General features: G+C 40.9%; 1 protein-coding gene and 1 long non-coding RNA gene across 7 annotated transcripts in view; one reads left to right on the plus strand and one right to left on the minus strand.

The window, feature by feature from the left end:
* LOC141572159 (uncharacterized) lies at positions 1-19,169 on the minus strand. The gene is made up of 3 exons (XR_012497340.2): positions 19,048-19,169; positions 4,150-4,227; positions 1-619 (listed from the first exon to the last, which is right to left on the minus strand). It is a non-coding gene; the product is annotated as an uncharacterized LOC141572159 (long non-coding RNA).
* The window catches only part of ECI2 (enoyl-CoA delta isomerase 2), a 37,627-nt gene continuing 36,735 nt past the window's right edge, over positions 18,708-19,599 (plus strand). Inside the window, exon 1 of one of the 6 annotated variants that reach the window (XM_019752360.3) lies at positions 18,708-18,866. In XM_019752360.3, the coding sequence (XP_019607919.3) occupies positions 18,811-18,866 (56 nt within the window). In that variant the 5' untranslated portion in view covers positions 18,708-18,810. Of the gene's footprint in view, positions 18,867-19,073; positions 19,213-19,304; positions 19,472-19,599 lie in introns of those variants that run through there. The other 5 variants (XM_019752362.3, XM_019752363.3, XM_019752366.3 and 2 more) reach the window with 5 other exon arrangements.

Raw genomic sequence — 19,599 nt, forward strand, 5'->3', positions numbered from 1 at the left:
CAACTGAAGAGACAGAATCCCAGGACTTGATGGTTGAACTTGGGAACCAGAGGTGGGGAGTCAAGGATAATAACAGGAATTCTGGCTTTCTGACTAAATGTGTGGTGACAGGGGACAAAGGTAAAGAAGTAGCAGGAGTCCCAGGAGCATTAAAAAAAAAAAGTGAGTTCAGTTTTGGACATGTTCAGTCTGAGGGTGTTATGAGACTTCCCAGGGTCTTAAAACCCCAAATGTATGCTCCCCCCAAATATAAATGAACAATAACAAAAATGACACTATTCCTTTGTTCACTTATTCATCAAACATTTATTAACCACCTATAATGTGCAGGGATTGGGAATATAACACTTAGCACAATCCCTACGTTTAAGAACAGCAGAGATAAGCTAACAAAGGAATACAGCACAGTGAGATAATGTGCTACAATTAAGTACAGTAGAGAGCTAAAGTAAATTTCCTCTTTTACTCTTTGACCTAAAGTCAGACCTAGGTGGAAGAACGATTGATTTTAAATCTTTTTTTAATGATGACTTTAAATATTATGGTACTTCTGAAGTCATTTTTCTTACGATCCCCAAACTGTGTATTTTCAACTCTCCAGAGCTCTTCTATTTTCACACTGTGAAGACATAAAATTATTTTAAAAGAAAGAATTATTCCTCCATAATTCATTTTAGTTTGTTTCAATTGAATAAGTATATTTACATTCATATATATATATGTGTGTGTATATATATATATGATGTGATATATATATATATATATATATATATATATATATATATATATATATATATATCACATTGATGAACACCCAGTAACAGAAGAGAGTTTGCAAATAGCTGCACTAAACAACAAATTGATGAAAAGATAACTTGATAGGAAGCCAAGCTGTGAAATGAACCCCAGTCACTGTCATGACTGCCATATGCCCTGCCACCAGAGCAGCTGTGGGAGTGTATCCTAGGCAGGAAATCTGGGAACTCCTGTTTGGTCCCCCCACCTCCTTCCTCTTGCTGTTCTCCAGTCCTGACCCAGAGGATAATTTCTGGGGTCTTTACAGACTCACACATCCCTGCTGTCACCTGTTTTTGAGAAATGATGGTGCCAAACTCATCCTGGGAAATGTACTATGAAAATATCTCTTCAACCATGAAGCATGTTGTGAAGAGCAGAAGGCAAAGGTGAAAGGAGAGCCTTTCTAGCTTCCCCAGATTCGGGAGTGGTACATGCTCTTGGTCGGAGGCTTGCTGTTCTCTTCCAGGAGGCACACAACTGTCTAAGTGGTGTCCAACTGGTAACCACTAAACACATCTTTTTTTTTTTTTTTTAATTGAGGAATATTGGGGTACAGTGTGTTTTTCCAGGACCCATCAGTTCCATGTCAAGTCATTGTTTTCAATCTAATTGTGGAGGGCACATCTCATCTCCAGGTCAAGTTGTTGTTTTCAATCTAGTGGGGAGGGCGCAGCTCACTGGCCTATGTGGGGATCAAACCAGCGACCTTGGTGTTATGAGCACTGCGCTCTAACCACTGGACAAACTGGTCACCCCCTAAACACATCTTCTAAACATTTCCCTGGTACCTTGCTGTGATGCTTAATTTTATGTCAACTTGACTGGATGGTACCTAGATATTTTGTCAAACATTATTCTCAATGTTTCTGTGAAGAAGTTTTTGGATGAATTTAACGGGTAAATCAATAGATTTTGAGTAAAGCAGATTGCCCTTCATAATGTGGGTGGGCCTCATCCAATCAGTTGAAGACCTGAATAGAAGAGAGACTGACCTCCGAGCAAGAAGGAATTCTGCCAACAAACCACCTTCGGACTCAGACTGCAACTCTTTCTTGGGCCTCCAGCTTCTGGGCCACCCTGCAGATCTTGGATTTACTAAGCTTCTATAATCACATGAGTATGAGCCAATTCCTTAAATTTCTCTCTGTCTCTCTCCAGGAGAGATATAGATAAAGATATAGATATAGATATATAATATATAGATATAGATATAGATATAGATATAGATATAGATATAGATATAGATATAGATATAGATATAGATATAACCTCCTATTGGTAATATACTTGGATTCTCTTTAGCAGCGTTGTCCAGATATTTTGCTCCCAGGACCTACAGTCAGTACTGACTGCTCTTATTTCTGCATGATTCCTGGAACCTGCCACTTTATGGATCAGAAAGAAATGTTCAAATAAGTTGAGCGGCAACAGTAAGCCCCTCCCTCAGGCTTTCTGTGACCCTTCTCTACCCTCCCATCCCGTACCCACCTCAATCCACCTCTGAGAATCGGGGCTTTCTAACCATGCTGCATTTCATTTGAGAAAGTGGCAAGGGGAGACCATGCCAAAAAGTTCCAGTCCAACCCAGAGCATCTATAACGGATCAATGAGTGTGTCGGCCCCTTGCCCCTTCCACATTTTTCAGCATTTATTGAGCACCTACTGTGACCCTGCTGATGTTGGAACAATTAATACAGCCATTAATAAAACAGCTGCTTCCCCCAGGGAGACAGAATTTTGTGTTGCTTTTCTTATTCTTCCTCACAACAGGAAACATCATCCAGACATGAGAATTTCAACCATTTTTAATCCTTTTAGGAGCCATTTACAGGGAAAGCTATAGAAGGAAAAGCTATAAATCATCAATTGGGGACTGAATTTTGACATCCCCTTGCCTTCAAGTAGCTATACTCAGGTACATAATGCAATTTAAGTGCTGAAGAACCAGGGGCATTTTAAAAGATAAATGGGGCAGCATTTTTAGAGATGGTAGTTAAATGCACCTCTGTCTACTCCCTGAACTGCTGACAAAAATTTTAGGTTCTTGAAGGTGCAGGTTAATCTCTTACAGTGCAAAGGTTTTTAAAACATGTAAGACATTTTGGAGTTTGTTTCTTTGTGGGTTTTTTTAAGTGTAGTCAAAATAGAGCATTAGGAGGGAATTGCAGGCTTCCTTTTGCAGCGGTAAATGTGGTTCAACACTTTTGTTCCCAGTGGAAGACACTGTAGAAGTGTGTAACTGTTCACACTGTTGTCACCAGGGACTTCTGTGACTTCTGTCCACTGATTTGGGAGGGGTGGGGAAAGGGAGGGCACGGAATAACTGGCCTTTTGTTTTGATGTAGGTGGTTGTGGTGCTTTTCCTCTTGGCATTAAATAGGTCAAACCACCATAGAATCTATTGATATCAAAAACAAGTACCCCCAAGTGTGTAATTGATTTGAATGCATCATTATCAATGAGGGCAGGAGTTGCGGGGGCAAGAAATGGGAATTTGACAGATTCCAAAAGCACTTTGTGTTACTTATGTGTATTTCCTTAGCATTTCTGAATGGTAGTGATATCCTAGCTTTAGAGCTGTTTGCTGAACGCGTATTTTCATAGCCCCATTGTCCCAGGAACTTTTAGGCCTGGATTAGGGCTCAAGAGTATTCACTTCTCTCTTCCCACACTGCCTTTGTACAGAGATGCTCGTTGTCCCCAACTTCCTGACCTGTGTCCCAAGGAGTCTTTCTAAAAGAACAGCACCAATTCTGTTCCCTGTGTCTGGAGGTGATTGACTAACCCTCTGTTAGGGATGCTATAGAGATGGAGAAGATTGGGTCTTTGGTTAGAAGACCAAAGTCCCTCTTAGGTCTAGGATTCCATCACTCATACAATCACTTGGCAATGCCAGCAAATCAGAACTCCATAATGCCGCATAAGAAGCATTTCTTGGGGATATGCCCCTGAGAGAAGGCTCAATCCAAGCAGCAGTTAGTTTTCACCACCAGCCTGGGGCAAGCGTTGCTGCTTTAGCCGGCCCCTTCCTCTAACCTCCACACCTGCATCCATTCTTCCTCCAAGGCCTTTGTCAGCACTGTAATTTCATACTTATTAGTATGTTTACTTCATCAATGTCTGCCTCCTTTTCTTTCCTGGAAGCTATAAAGGGCTGAGAGCAGGATTGGTTGTGTCTCCAGGACTTTGCACAGACTGGGAGCTCAATGGTTGAATGAAGAGCCACATGAATGTCTGCCTTGGCGCCATCACTTCTCACAGGTGAAAGCCATCTGCAGGCCTATGTGTCTTTGTGCCCATTTTACATTTAGTGAGCACCCCCAGCTTTATGCATCTCAACTTCGCACTTACAGGAGAGCTCCGGGGTTCTAGAGCAGCAGTGTTCCATTCTTTGAGCAAGCTTCATTCCAGCAAACTATACTTTATGACCTGTCAAAACAGAAGACTAGTCTTGGGCCAGTTCCATCACACTGTGACTGCCGTGCCTCGGGCTGCCACTTGCATTCAAGAGAGAATTCTTATGTCTGCAGTAGACACACAATCCTCTCCATTTTTTATTAAAATCCATCACAACACTGCCACTTTTGTAACACTTCCAAAATTCCTGAAATGGTGACTCTGTCCTAAGGGACTGCATAAACCTTTGTAGCCCCGGGGGCAGAAGAATGGAAGCCATTTACCAGGGACACTGGACAATGTGGAGGGTCAGGTGTACACCCAGAATTACCCAATGTTAGTTATGACATGACCTACTGTGACCTTTGATAGGTTCTTTCTTCACTAGTTGGCTTTAGTTTCCTCTTCAGGAAAGAGAGGTTTGGTCAGAGAGGTGTCTCAGGTCTCTTCCACTCCTGAAAATATGTAATTATGCCAGAGACATGTGCCCTGAAAGCAACCCCATCCAAGATAAAGTTACTAGCTAAGCCCAGTTTTAGAAACTCTGTTGGACACCTACTTTAGTAGCTATATCTTGAGATCCAAAGAAACCAAAATATGATAGGAGCTTTCACCTAGTTTCCTAAAATTCTCCTTAAAATGAAATAGCTGGGCTGGCCCGGTGGCTCAGGCAGTTGGAGCTCCATGCTCCTAACTCCGAAGGCTGTCGGTTCGATTCCCACATGGGCCAGTGGGCTCTCAACCACAAGGTTGCCGGTTCGACTCCTTGAGTCCCACAAGGGATGGTGGGCAGCGCCCCCTGCAACTAAAATTGAACACGGTACCTTGAACTGAGATGCTGCTGAGCTCCCAGATGGCTCAGTTGGTTGGAGTGCGTCCTCTCAACCACAAGGTTGCCAGTTCGACTCCCCCAAGGGATGGTGGGCTGCGCCCCCTGTAACTAACAATGGCAACTGGACCTGGAGCTGAGCTGCGCCCTCCACAACTAAGACTGAAAGGACAACAACTTGAAGCTGAACGGCACCCTCCACAACTAAGATTGAAAGGACAACTTGACTTGGAAAAAAGTCCTGGAAGTATACACTGTTCCCCAATAAAGTCCTGTTCCCCTTCCCCAATAAAATAAATTTTTAAAAAATGCAATAGCGAGTCTCTCATGGACATATGTCGACCAGGGCCTACTGGAATTACTTCTCCAAATGATATCAATCAAGTGGAGCCTTGTCTATTTTTAATTTAACATTTGTAGTTTTGAGTTTCGTCAAGAACTTCTAAAGGTCTATGTGACATGGAACCATGGGTCATTTTTCTGGTGCCCTATTTTAGTAGCTGCTACAGAGTGAGCCACTTGCCAATATATGGGTCAGCCAACCTCCAGCCCCCACAGGCAGAGGTGGCTTGTTTTTTCTAGTTCCCCCTAGAATATTCAGCAACCACCACTAAGTGATAAAAAAAATTCACTTCTTTGACAAAAACAGCCCCTCAAAAGGGCCAAGTGCTTATGTTGGTGACGGAAGTTGAAAAAAAGGAAGTATAAGTGTGAAAAAATAATGATACTTCCAGAAAGTGCAAGTTATAGCCAATTACAGCATGGTCACAGCTCTCTGGTCTCAGAGAGGAATGGACCCATTGCAAGTCCTGCTGTGAAACATGACAGTATGACTCAGGGCACTCTTCCAGTGAAGGCACCAGCCAGGGCCAAAGCTGCTTGTGGAGGGCGCAGAAAAACTTTGGTGGTTACATTTTGGAGTTGTTTTACTATATTGTAGAGGAGAAATTATAGTGTATAGCAGAAGTCAACAAGCTTTTACTATAAAGGACCAGATAGCAGCTATTTAAGGCTTTGTGGCTATGTACTCTGTTATAAGCTCAATTGCGCCCCCACTAAATGCATATGTTGAAGTCCTAACTACCTGTACCTAAGAATGTGACTGTATTTAGAGATAGGGTCTTTGAAGAGGTGATTAAGTTAAAATGAGGTCATGAGGGTGGACCATAATCCAATAGGACTGGTGTCCCTATAAGCAGAGATTTGCGCACGCGCACACACGCCCCAAGGGGCAACCATGTGAAGACACAAGAAGAAGATGGCTATCGACAAGCCAAGGAGGAAACCAATCCTGCTGACATCTTGATCTCAACTTCCAGCCTCCAGAACAGTGAGAAAATAATTTTTTGTTGTTTAAACCACCCCGTGTAGTAGTTTGTCATGGCAGCCCTAACAACCTAATGCACAATCTCTGTTGCAACTACGTATTCAACTCTGCCTTTACAGAGCAAAAGTCACCACAGACAATAAATAAACAAATGTTGTGACTGGGTTCCAATGAAACTTTATTTACAGAAATGAGTGGGAGCCATACTTTGCCAATCCCTGATCTAGTCTGAGCCACAGTGATCCCTGGGAATGTCATTAGTTAGTTATGCAATATGTAAAATTATAGGCTCAGTGAGTAAAGTAAAATAAAAGAACAACTTCAAGGCCTTAGATATCACTACACCTAACACCCATATTTTATTTATATCCGGTTTGCTTCTGGGAAAAATATAGTGATTTTTCTCCTAATTGCACTTGAGAAGGTATCATATGGTTTTCAGCAAAAATAATAATTCTAAATTGTTTTCTTTTTAATTAGTAATGAGTGCTGTTTGTAAATAGGAAAAGCAGACCTAGTACCATAGCATACTGCAGCAAAAACACTGCCTGTTAGCCTCTCTGCTGTGGAGCCTCTTTATAGTAGAGCTAGGCTCTCAACAAGGTATTTCAGTAAATAGTGTCCTTTGGGTAGAGTTCAAGATCATTGACTCACCGACTTTTGTCTGTACAATAAGATGACTGGGCAAATGCTCTCCTACATAAATACTCTAACATTTATGATTCTTCTTATTGAATCAACACACAGAACAACAAAAGGAACCAAGGAATATATGAAAAATGTTTCTCTCGTAACACAGATGAAACAATCCATGAATAATTGAAAACAGTACATGTTTAAGCACTGTGCTCTACATTGTAGTTCTCATGGCCTTGTAGACACAATGAGAATCCAGAGACAGGATAGATGAAAGAGGACTGAAGATCACATTGGAGAAAATACCAGGGTGATACTTTAGTCAGTGAAAGACGGGTGGGACTTCAACAGTGGAAGGAGGAAAGCATTTTAGATGTGAGGATACATGGATGAGGGCTTACAAGGCTTGTAGAAATAGGTAACAGGTTGGCTGGTACTACCTATATTCAGAAAGACATGGAAGCTAAAACAATGGTTCTTAATTGCTACTAGTGGGAGAAGAGGCAGGTGAGCAAAATAAGCTAGGAAGTTTTCTAAAATACACATGCCACCTCAACTCCTCCAACCAGAACATAACAAAAGAAGGAATGATTTGATAGACCTTCCCAGGTGATTCTGATGCCCCCACCCCAACATTGACGGGTGAAAGGCCAGTGATTTTCAAAGAGTAGCCCCCATGCATTAGCATTACCTAGTAACTTATTGGAAATACAAATGTGCACACCCCAATTCTGACTTACTGGGATAGAAATTAGGCAATCTGTGTTTTAAGAAGCCCCCAAGTGAATCTGATACATGGTAAAATCTGAGAACCCTGGGCAGGAGGCCAGTTCTTTTCTACTTTGGCTGTACAGTAAGGTCACTTGGGGAGCTTTTATAGATTTAATTGTTCTGGGGTGGGGTCCCAGCATGTATTTTTAAAAATTTCCCCAGATGATATGCATACAGGGTTGAGAACCCCTGAGCAAGATAGTTGAGCCAAATCTACAATGTGGAAAATAATCAAGGCAAACATAATGTCCCCACTGTAGGTAAGAATAGACATACCTTGTTTTATTGCTCTTCGCTTTATTGAACATCACAGATGTTGTGTTTTTCAAATTGAAAGCAAGATCCTCCATAGGCAAAAAGATTACGACTCATTTTATTGCAGTGGTCTGGAACTGAGCCACAATATCGCCAAGGTATGCCAGTACTCAAATACTTATACATGGATGTATATAGCAGCACTGTTCATCATAGCCAAATGGTGGAAACAACACAAATGCTCGAAACAACACAAATGTTCATTAACAGATAAATAAATAAATTGTGGTATATACAGATAGTGGAATATTAGTCAGCCATAAAAATGAATGGAATATTGATACATGCTACAATGTGGATGAACCTTGACAACATTATACTAAGTGAAAGAAGCCACTCACAAAAGGCCACATATTGTATGTTTCCATTTATATGAAATATCCAGGATAGATAAAGCCACAGAGACCAAAAACAGATTGGTGGTTGCTTAATGGGTTTTTCTTTCAGGGTGATGAAAATGTTTTGAAGCTAGACAGTGGTGATGGTTTACAACACTGTGAATGTACTAAATGCCACTAAACCATACACTTTAAAGTGGTTAATTTTATGTTTTATAAATTTCACTTCAATAAAAAAAAATATATGGATTAAAAAATATATAAACCCTTCTTAATAACAGAACACAGTGAAAAGGCTCTTGGATGTATGGTTTCGCTGCCAACACTGCAGTGTGGATCTGGGCTGTTGATTTTCCCCATATACTCCTGTCACCACTCTCTCCACATCAAGCAGTAAGCCTGGCTTTGTCTCTTTCAGGTTAAAGTCTAAGAAATAATATGGACTTCCAGTCAAGATGGTGACCTCCTCCCATGACCACATCAAAATTACAACTAAATTATACAACAACCATCATTGAGAACCACCTGAAGACCAGCTGAACAGAAGTCCAATAACTAAGGAAATAAAGAAGAAGCCATTTAGACTGGTAGGAGGGGCGGAGACACAGAACGGACAGGTCCTACACACATGGTGTGGCAATTAAGAATCAGGAGGGATGTCTCAGATGCAAAAATCCCCTGTGAGGAGTGAGGGGTCCCAGTCCCACACCAGGCTCTCCAGCTGAAGGCACCATTACTGGAAAGAGGAGTCCCCATAATATCTGGCTGTGAAAACCAGCAGAGATTACATCCAAGTGAAATGGAGGGCTGCTAGAGTACCAGGTATTCCCCTTAAGGGGCCTGTGTATGGACTTGCTCACTCACAGACTCACTCACTCTGAACTCAAATGCAGCACAGCAGCTCAGAAAAATTCCAGGGACATATAGGGAGGAACTGAATTGACTAGCTTCAGGGCAAAAGCTAGAGGGGCAAGGTTCAGGGTAGCCTTCTCCAGGGCAGAAGCTTTGGCATGCACCATTGCTCCCTTGTTGAACTCTCCTGACACCCAGCCAGCCCAGTGCAGGTAGGTGCCAAATCTGAGCTCTCCATTAAACTGGATAATATCATTCACCCCACCATGGTGATTCCCTGAGATCCTGTCCCATCCAACTCAAAACCTGGTCCAAGCCACTTTTGCACAGGAGTGGCCTGCCTTGGTTTGCACTGCAGATTTTGTTACAATCTCTTAAAGGTCCACAAACCCCAAACAAGCAGCAGTTGCCCTTGGTGTGTCTTATTGCTAAGTAGACCCAAGCCTGGCACAAGCAGCAACCAGTCTGAACTCGCATTGTGATATCCATCAGGTGGCCACAAGCCTAGCATAAGCTGTGGCCAGTGTTGGCTTGGAATGTATCTGCAACTAAGTGGCCACAAGCCGAGCAAAAGGAGCACCTGGCCTTAACACACATTGTGGTTCCCACCAAAAAATCCCAAGCGCAAAATTAGTGGCAGCTGGCCCTGGTTCACAGCACAGCCTCTCCCAAGCACCTCCAAGCCACAGTGGAAACCCACTACAGATAATTTTGTAGCTCCCATCAGGCAGCCTCATGATGGGCACAAACAGCAGTTGAACTTGACCTACACCAGAGCTCTTCCCAAGAGGCTACAGAACCAAAACACGCAGTAGCCATTTTCAGACTGTACCATAGCATCATCTAACCAGCTCCACAAATGACAAACCCAAACCCAGCAACAGAGCCCTCCTAAAGCAACTCTTGCTCCATGGCGTCAGCCCCCTCACAATAGGTTGTCGCTGTAGTTATGGCCAGGCCTCACAGCAAGTCAGTCTGAGGGTCAGTCCCATGCACTGAGGTGCCAACAGCAATCAAGGCTCAACTACAACAGAGGGGCACACACAATCCATACAAGGAACACCCCTGGAGTACCCGGCTCAAGTGACCAGGGAGACTGCACCACAGGGTCCCACAGAATACCTCCTACATAGGCCACCCGTATAAGGCCAAGACTAGCAGACATAGCAGATCTACCTAATACATAGAAATAAACAGAGGAAGGCGGCCAAAAGAAAGAGACTAAAGGACATGTCCCAAATGAACAAAAAAAACAAAACTCCAGAAAAATAACTAAGTAAGAAGGAAGGCAAGCAATCTACCAGACACAGAGTTCAAAACACTAGTTATAAGGATGGTTAATGAACTTAGGAAAAGAAGAGATGAATTCAGTGAGAACTTACACAGAAAGATAGAAACCACAAAAAAAGAAGCAGTTAGAAATAAAGAATACAATAACTGAAATAAAAAATACATTAGATTAAAAAACCAGCAGGTTAGATGAAGAATAGGAATGAACTAGATTTGGAAGACAAGGTAACAGAAAATACCCAATTGGAACTGCAAAAAGAAAAAAGAAGCTTTTTTTAATGAGGATAGTTTAAGGGACCTCAGGGACAACATCAAGCATAACAACATTTCCATGATATGGGTACCTGAAGGAGAAGACAGTGAACAAGGGATTGAAAACCTATTTGAAGAAATAATGACAGAAAACTTCCCTAACCTGGTGAAGGAAATAGACAAACAAGTCTAGGAAGTACAGAGAGACCTGAACAAGATGCACCTGAACAGAGACTGACACCAAGACACATCATAATTAAAATGCCAAAGGTTAAAGACAAACAGAGACTCTTAAAAGCAATTAGTTACCTACAAGAGAGCTTCCATAAGACTGTCAGCTGATTTCTCAACAGAAACTTTGCAGGTCAGAAGGGATTGGCAGGAAATATTCAAAGTGATGAAAAGCAAGGACCTACAACTGAGCAAGACTATCATTTAGAATTGGAGGAGAAATAAAGAGCTTCCCAGGCAAGAAAAAGCTAAAGGAGTTCATCACCATCAAAACAGTATTACAAGAAAGGGACAAAGAAGGAGGAGGAGGAGGAGGAAAAGATAAAAAATATGAATAACAAAATGTCAACAACACATACTTATCAATAACTACTTTAAATGTAAATGCATTAAATGCTCCAATCCAAAGACATAGGGTGGCTGAATGGATAAGAAAACAAGATCTATACATATGCTGCCTACAAGAGACCTACTTCAGATTGAGAGACACACACAAACTGAAAATAAAGGGATGGAAAAAGATATTTCATGCAAATGGAAACACAAAAAACTAGCACAGCAATATTTATATAAGACAAAGTAGACTTTAAAACAAAGGGTATAATAAGAGACAACGAAGGACACTACATAATGATACAGGAATCCATCCAACAAGAGAATATAACCTTTGTAAACATTTACACACCCAACGTAGGAGCACCTGAATATATAAAGCAAATATCGACTGAAATAAAGGGAGAGAGCAACAGTAATACAGTCATACCATAGTAAGGGACTATAACTGTTGTCACGCAGCAGCCTATCCGTCTGTCCCCTCGTACCTACCCCTAAAGAAAGGAGAGTCTGTGAGATGGATCCTTTCAGGGACTTGGCTTCCCCTTTGTACTTACACCTTATGTCTCCCTGTTTGGCCCCAAAGGATGGCTGGTTAGTCAATGACAGATAAGATTCCTCAAGGAAGGAACAACCTAAGCCAGGCACAGTCGCATAGGGGCCGTCAGGAGAACTTACGGGGTTGATAGAGGTGGGCATAGACCCCCACCTTCTCCTGGCTAAGGAGAGCTTCTGCCTCTGTGGCTATATTCCTTCCCACAACCTGCTTGGGAAGAGATTCAATGATGTGATAACATCAGTTCTCCATCTATTCATATCAGTAAGTTTCAGCATAAAGGTTTTGTCCCTTGGGGAGGTACATACAACAATTACTAAGACATCCTGTGACTTTCGGTTCATACAACAATTACTAAGACATCCTGTGACTTTTGGTTCTTGCTGCTTGCAGGCAAGGGTGATTGGTTTGAATCAATTTCCTAGTATAATGTATGAAATTCACAGACCGTGGAGAAAACAATGTTACTTCCTTGTGTGAACATCAATAAAAGCCACAATGTGGCCCGATACAGGGCTCTCAGTCCTTTGAGGCTGTGAGACCCTTGGCCCCTAGTGCATAAATCTCTTGACTTCAGTTTCTTTCTTAACCTTTCGCCGCCCCTTCTCATTCTCTCACTGCCCATGTCATGCTGGACACGACATTTAACATCCCATTGACATCAATAAATAGGTTATCCAGGCAAAGTCAACAAGGAAACAGCAATCTTAAATGACACATCAGATGCATTTAATGGATAGCTTCAGAACACTTCACCCCAAAGCAGAGGAATATACATTCTTTTCAAGCATACATGAAACATTTTCGAGGATAGACTACACGTTAGATCACAAAACAAGTGTCAATAAATTTAGAAGATTGAAATCATACCAAACACCTTCTCCAATCACAATAGTATGAAACTAGAATTCAATTACAAGAAGGAAACTGAAAAACATACAAACACAAGGAGGCTAAATAACATGCTACAAAACAATGAATGGGTTAACAACAAAATCAAGGAAAAATTAAAAGATACCTTGAGACAAACTATAATGAAAACAAAACGACCCAAACATCTATGGGACACAGCCAAAGCAGTTCTAAAAAAGAAATTCATAGCGATATAGGCCTACCTCAAGAAACAAGAAAAATCCCAAATAAAGAATTTAATCTTACACCTAAAGGAACTAGAAAAAGAAAAACAAACAAAGCCTAAAGTGAGTAGAAGGAAGGAAATGATAAATATTAGACCAAAAATAAATGAAATAGAGTCTAGAAAAACAATACAAAAGGTCAATGAAACCAAGAGCTGGTTCTTTGAAAAGATAAACAAAATTGATAAACCTTTAACCAGATTCATTAAGAAAAAAAGAGAGAGGACTCAAATAAATAAAGACAAAACTGAAAGAGGAGAAGTTACAACTGACACCACAGAAATACAAATGATCATAAGAAAATATTATGAAAAATTATATGCACAAATTGGACAACCTCAAAAAAATGGATAAATTCATAGAAACATACAGTCTTCCATAACTGAATCAAAAATAAAAAGAAAATCTGAACTACTAATGAAATTGAATCAGTAATAAAAAAAAAAAAAAAACTACCAAGAAATAAAAGTCCTGGACCAAATGGCTACAGGTGAATTTTACCAAATATTCAAATAAGAACTAACACCTATCCTTCTCAAACTATTCTAAAAAATTCAAGAGGAGGATAGGCTCCCAAGCTTTAACACCCTAGAGAAGTGTTAGGAGGCTAGCATTACCCTGATTCCAAACAAGTAAAGACATTACAAAAGAAGAAAATTATAGACTAATATCCATGATGAACACAGATGCAAAAATCCTCAACAAAGTATTAGCAAACCAAATCCAGCAATACATCAAAACAATTGTACACAACGATCAAGTGGGATTTATTCCATAGAGGCAAAGTTGGTTCAATATCTGCAAATCAATTAATGTGATACACCACATAAACAAAATGAAGAATAAGAATCATATAGTCATATCAATAGATGCAGTAAAAGCATTTGACAAAATCCAGCCTTCATTTATGACAAAAATTCTCAGCAAAATGGGAATAGAGGGAACAGAGCTCAACATAATAAAGGCCATATATGGCAAAGCCACAGCTAATATCATACTCAACAGTGAAAAGCTAAAAGCATTTTCCTTAAGATCAGGAACAAGACAAGGATGTCCATTTTCACCACTTCTATTCAACATAGTATTGGAAGTCCTAGCTACAACAATGAGACAAGAAAAAGAAATAAAAGGTATCCAAATTGGAAAGGAAGAAGTAAAACTGTGATTATTTGCAGATGACATGATACTCTGTAGAGAGAACCCTAGAGTCCACTAAAAAACTATTCAAACTGATAAATGAATTCAGTACAGTAGCAGGATACAAAATTAATATTCAGAAATGAGTTGCATTTTTATACATGAATAATGAACTATCAGAAAGAGAAATTAAGAAAACAATCACATTTATAATTATATAAAAAAAAGCCTACGAATAAATTTAATCAAGGTAAAAGACTTGCACTCAGAAAATTATAAGACATTGAAGAAAGAAATTGAAGAAGACACAAACAAATGGAAGCATATACCATGCTCATGGATAGGAAGAATTAACATCATTAAAATGTCCATAACCCAAAGCAATCTATAGAGTCAGTGCAACCTATATCAAAATACCAATGATATTTTTCACTGAATCAGAGTAAATAATCCTAAAATTTATATAGAACCACAAAAGACCCTGAATAGCCACAGCGATCTCGAGAAAGAACAACAAAGTTGGAGGTATCACGATACCTGATATGAAAGTACACTACAAGGTTATAATAAAAAAGAAAGGAAGGAAGGAAGGAAGGAAGGAAGGAAGGAAGGAAGGAAGGAAGGAAGGAAGGAAGGAAGGAAAGAAGGAAGGGAAAAAAAGCATGGTACTGGCATAAACACAGACACATAGATCAATAGGACAGAATAGAAAGCTCAGAAATAAACCCATGCCTATATGGTCAATGAATCTATGAAAAAGGAAGTAAGAACATACAATGGCGTAGAGACAGTCACTTCAATAAATGGTGTTGGGAAAAGTGGACAGATACAGGCAAATAATGAAACTAGACCACTTTCTTACACTACATACAAGAATAAACTCAAAATGGATTAAAGACTTAAATGTAAGATTTGAAACCATAAAAATCCTGGAAGAAAACATAGGCAATAAACTCTCTGATATTGCTCTAGTTATATTTTTTCTGAATATATCTCTTTAAGCAAAGGAAACATGAACAAACAAACAAACAAACAAACAAACAAATGGGACTACATTAAACTAAAAAGTTTCTGCACAGCAAAGGAAACCATCAACAAATAAAATAACAACCTACTAAATGGGAGAAGAGGAGCAGCTGGATGGCTCAGTTGGTTAGAGCGTGACCTCTCACCATGGGCTGAGCCCCCTGTAATTAAGATTGAAAACGGCCACTGTACTTGGAGCTAAGTTGTGCCCTCCACAACCAGATTGAAGGAAAACAACTTGGAGCTGATGGGCCCCGGAGAAACACACTGTTCCCCAATATTCCCCAATTAAAAAAAAAAAGTGAATGTACTTAATGCCACTGAACTATAAAAACCACAATTTTAAAATAAATAAATAATAAAGGGGAGAAGACATCTGCCAATGATTCATCTGATAAGGGGTTAATATTCAAAATGTAAAAGAACTCATACAACTTAACACCAAAAAAACAAACAATCCAATTAAAAAATGGGCAGAGAACCTGAATAGACATTTCTCCAGAGGACATACAGATGGCCAAGAGACATATGAAAAGATGCTCAACGTCTCCAATCGTCAGAGAATTAAATTAAACCACAATGACATATCACAGCACAGCTGTCAGAATGGCTATCATCAATAAATCAACAAACACATGTTGGTGAGGATGTGGAAAAAAGGGAACACTTGTGCACTGTTAGTGGGATTGCAAATTGGTGCAGCCACTGTGAAAAACAGTATGGACATTCCTCAAAACATTAAAAATAGAACTATCTTATGACCCAGCAATTCCACTTCTGGGTATTTATTGAAAGAAATCCAAAACACTAATTCGAAAAGTTATATGCATTCCTATGTTCATTGCAGGGTTATTTATAATAGCCAAAATATGGAAGCACCCTAAATGTCCATCAATAGACTATTGGATAAAGAAATTGTGGTACATTTATACAATGATGCATTACTCTACCATAGAAAATGAAATCTTACCATTTCAACATGGATGGGCCTAGAGGGTATTATGCTAAGTGAAATAAGTCAGATAGAGAAAGACATAAACCATATGATCTCACTTATATATGGAATCTGAAGAAGAAAATAATAAACAAAACTGAAACAGACTCAGATACAAAGAAGAAACTGATGGTTGCTGGATGAGAGGCGGTTGTAGGGCTTGGTGAAAAAAGAGAAGGGATTAAGAACTACAAATTGGCATTTACAAATAGTCATGGGGATGTAAAGTACAGCACAGGGAATAAGTCAGTAATATTGTAATAACTACAAATGGTGCCAGGTAGGTACTAGACCTATCAAGGGGATCTCTTCGTAAATTATATAAATGCCTAACCACTATGCTGTACATCTGAAATTAATATAATATTGAATTTCAACTGTAATTATAAATAATAAAAATAGAAATTTTAAATAAGATTCATTTGGATTTTTTAGAATTTTTAATAAATAAAATCACACAGCATAAAAAATTTGAGATGTCAATTAGGCATCTTGATTGGTCAGAGTTCTGTAGGAACTGCCATCTAATGGATGGGTCTTTAGTAAATGACAACTGTTAAAGATGCAAATGATTTGTCCAACAGAAAAAAATTTGCCCCCAAATTTATGGTTTTATTACTCTGTAGGATATTAGACGGTTTTGTATCTAACCTTGCAATCTATTCCAGCATTCTTTTTTACATTAACTATATAAACCAGTCTTTCAAATTCCTTTTTACAATCCTTCTGATTCCTTAGTTAATAAGTAAATCTTTGACACATGCTCCTTCTTTATTGTTTAAATTATTTTTTGATAAAGATAGCTAATTTCCCACATCCCACTTTTCTGTGTGAAACATAGTGGGCATAAGCCTGAGAAGAGTTCACTTGTATCATGAAAGGTTACACAATCCACATCTGTTTAACAGTGAGAGACTTTTAAAAAAGATTAATACTTTTTCTATGAGTGGTGTTTCATCTTCTGGAGCCCAGTGGATCTTCCAGTATCTGCAATTTCTTTATTATCATTATTATTATTATTATTATTATTAGTTTCAGGTGTACAAAACAATGTAATAGTTACACATTTCACCCCTCAGAAAGTGATAACCCCTCTCCCCCAATCTATTGCCCCTCTGGCATTGTATATAGCTGTTACAATTCCATTAACTATTCCCTATGCTGCACTCCATATCCCATGACTATATATATACATAATTATAGTTGACATACAATATTATTTAGCTTCAGCTTCAGGTATACGGTGCAGTGGTCAGGCATCTACACCGTCCATGAAGTGGTCTCCCTAACAAGACATGTGCCCATCTGACACCCTACAAAATCTTTACATTATTGATTATATACCCCAAACTGTTTTTCACATCCCTGTGGCAATACTGTAGTTACAAATTTATACTTTCTAATCCCTTCCCCTTCTCCCTCATCCCCACCCCCTCCCATCTAGCAACCATCAGTTTTTTCTCTATATCTGAGACTATTTCTTTTTACTTTGCACATTTATTCAGTTCTTTACATTCCACATATAAGTGAGCTCATATGGTATTTGTCTTCCTCCATCTTACTTATTTCACTTAGCATAATGTTCTCTAGGTCCATCTATATCGTTGCAAATGGTAAGATTTCATTCTTCTTTACAGCTGAGTAATACCCCATTGCATAAACGTACCACACACAGCTTCTTAATCCAGTCCTCTACCAATGGGCATTTCAGTTGTTTCCAAGTCTTGGCTATTATAAATAGCGCTGCAAGCAATTTCTGACTATATAGTCCCATTACCTCTGAGAGTCACCTAACTCAGCCTGGGAGGGGGTCAGGGTCTTTGAGAGACTCAGCTCAGCTTATCAACCATCACCCTGGAACATCTGAAGAAATATTCAGAGTAAGTCCAAATTGTTCTACTTGGTTTTCATCTTTGCCCACACCTACACCATTACCCAGATCTGCCTGATGAAGCATAAATCATAACGGAGCAAGGGATAATAAAATTTCTCGGGACTTCGACTCTGGGCACTGAGTTGAATCAGGACTCTGATCACTTCCAAGTCTTGAGTCTTTGGCAAAGCCACCAAATAAACATTTCTGCCCTTCAATTTCCACATCAGCAAAACGGGCAACGACCTGTTGCATTCCAGCCTAACCGTTTCCCGGAGTCCAGCCTCCCACGCGTGCAGGCCAAGCCCCGGACTCGCCCTGACCTACTGCATCCGGGTTCCTCTTCCTGCCTCGGGTACTCCTCGCCCTCGGGTCGGCCACCCCCGCTCTCCCCCTCCCCGCTCTCCCCTCCCCGCTCTCCCCCTCCCCGGTCTCCCCTCCCCGCTCTCCCCCCTCCCCGCTCTCCCCCTCCCCGCTCTCCCCCCCCCCGCATTCCCCCCCCGCATTCCCCCCCCCCCGCATTCCCCCCCCTACTGTCCCCATTCCCGCCCACCGGCCCCGCCCCAGCCTCGCCAAGACTTGGCGCGTCCCAGTCCCTCCTCCCATCTCCGCCCCTCCCTGCCCTTGGGCCTTTCCCTCCGCCCCCGCGCGCCGGCCCCTCCCCCTGAGTTATACCCATGACCGACTGCCGGGCCCAGCTTTCGGGTCCCCGGAATCGCTATGATAGAGATTTCACGGAGACTAGTACGGCGTTGGTGGCTGAGCGCCGTCAAGAAGTAAGTGCTGAGTCCGGTGCCCAAGGTCACCCATCGGACGCCGGTACCCTTGCTGGGGTCACCGCCCGCGGGAATCTCCCTCTCTGTTATCTTGTCTCCTTAGCAACGGGGTTAGGCTTTCACGGTTTTCCTGCAAGTAGGAGCGAGTGGCATCACGTGACCTTCTGACCCGCGCACCCACCTCCTCTGCTGGGCCCGGAAGGGTCCGGCGGGCCGCGGCTGGAGGCCTGCGCTGCGGCGCTCTCTCCGCGCGTCCCCCTGGAGGCCTCTCGCGTCTCCCGCAGCCCGGAGTCTGCACGTCGCCACCCTGGTTGCTTTTCGGTTGCAAACCTGCTTTGCTAACGCGGTAGGACATCTACTCGTAACACTTTGCTTATTTCCTGAATGCTGTAGAAACGCAAGCCGTTATCATCAGTGTGAGGTTTGTTTGCTTTTTAGAAAATACTTCTGCTATAATGTTAAATGGCAGGATACACAAACGATGTAAACACCAAAAAACGAATCTCTGCGCAGGAAACCACAAACACCTGGAACATCGTGGTTGCCTCGAGGTGATGGAGTTATGAATGATTTTCCCGATATTGTATGTTAAACGGTCGTGTTTCGTAAGTTTTAAAAAACTGACTTTGTTTTAAAATAAGTAAGTTTGTACCATATATTGTGAGAACTTGCACATTTAGGCCTTCTGTGAACATTTTAAATTTTCCTTTCGTTTTTCACTTGGAACTTGCCA

This window comes from Rhinolophus sinicus, chromosome 14 (assembly GCF_057876585.1).
Source record: "Rhinolophus sinicus isolate RSI-liver-muscle chromosome 14, RSI-T2T, whole genome shotgun sequence".
NCBI lineage: Eukaryota > Metazoa > Chordata > Mammalia > Chiroptera > Rhinolophidae > Rhinolophus > Rhinolophus sinicus.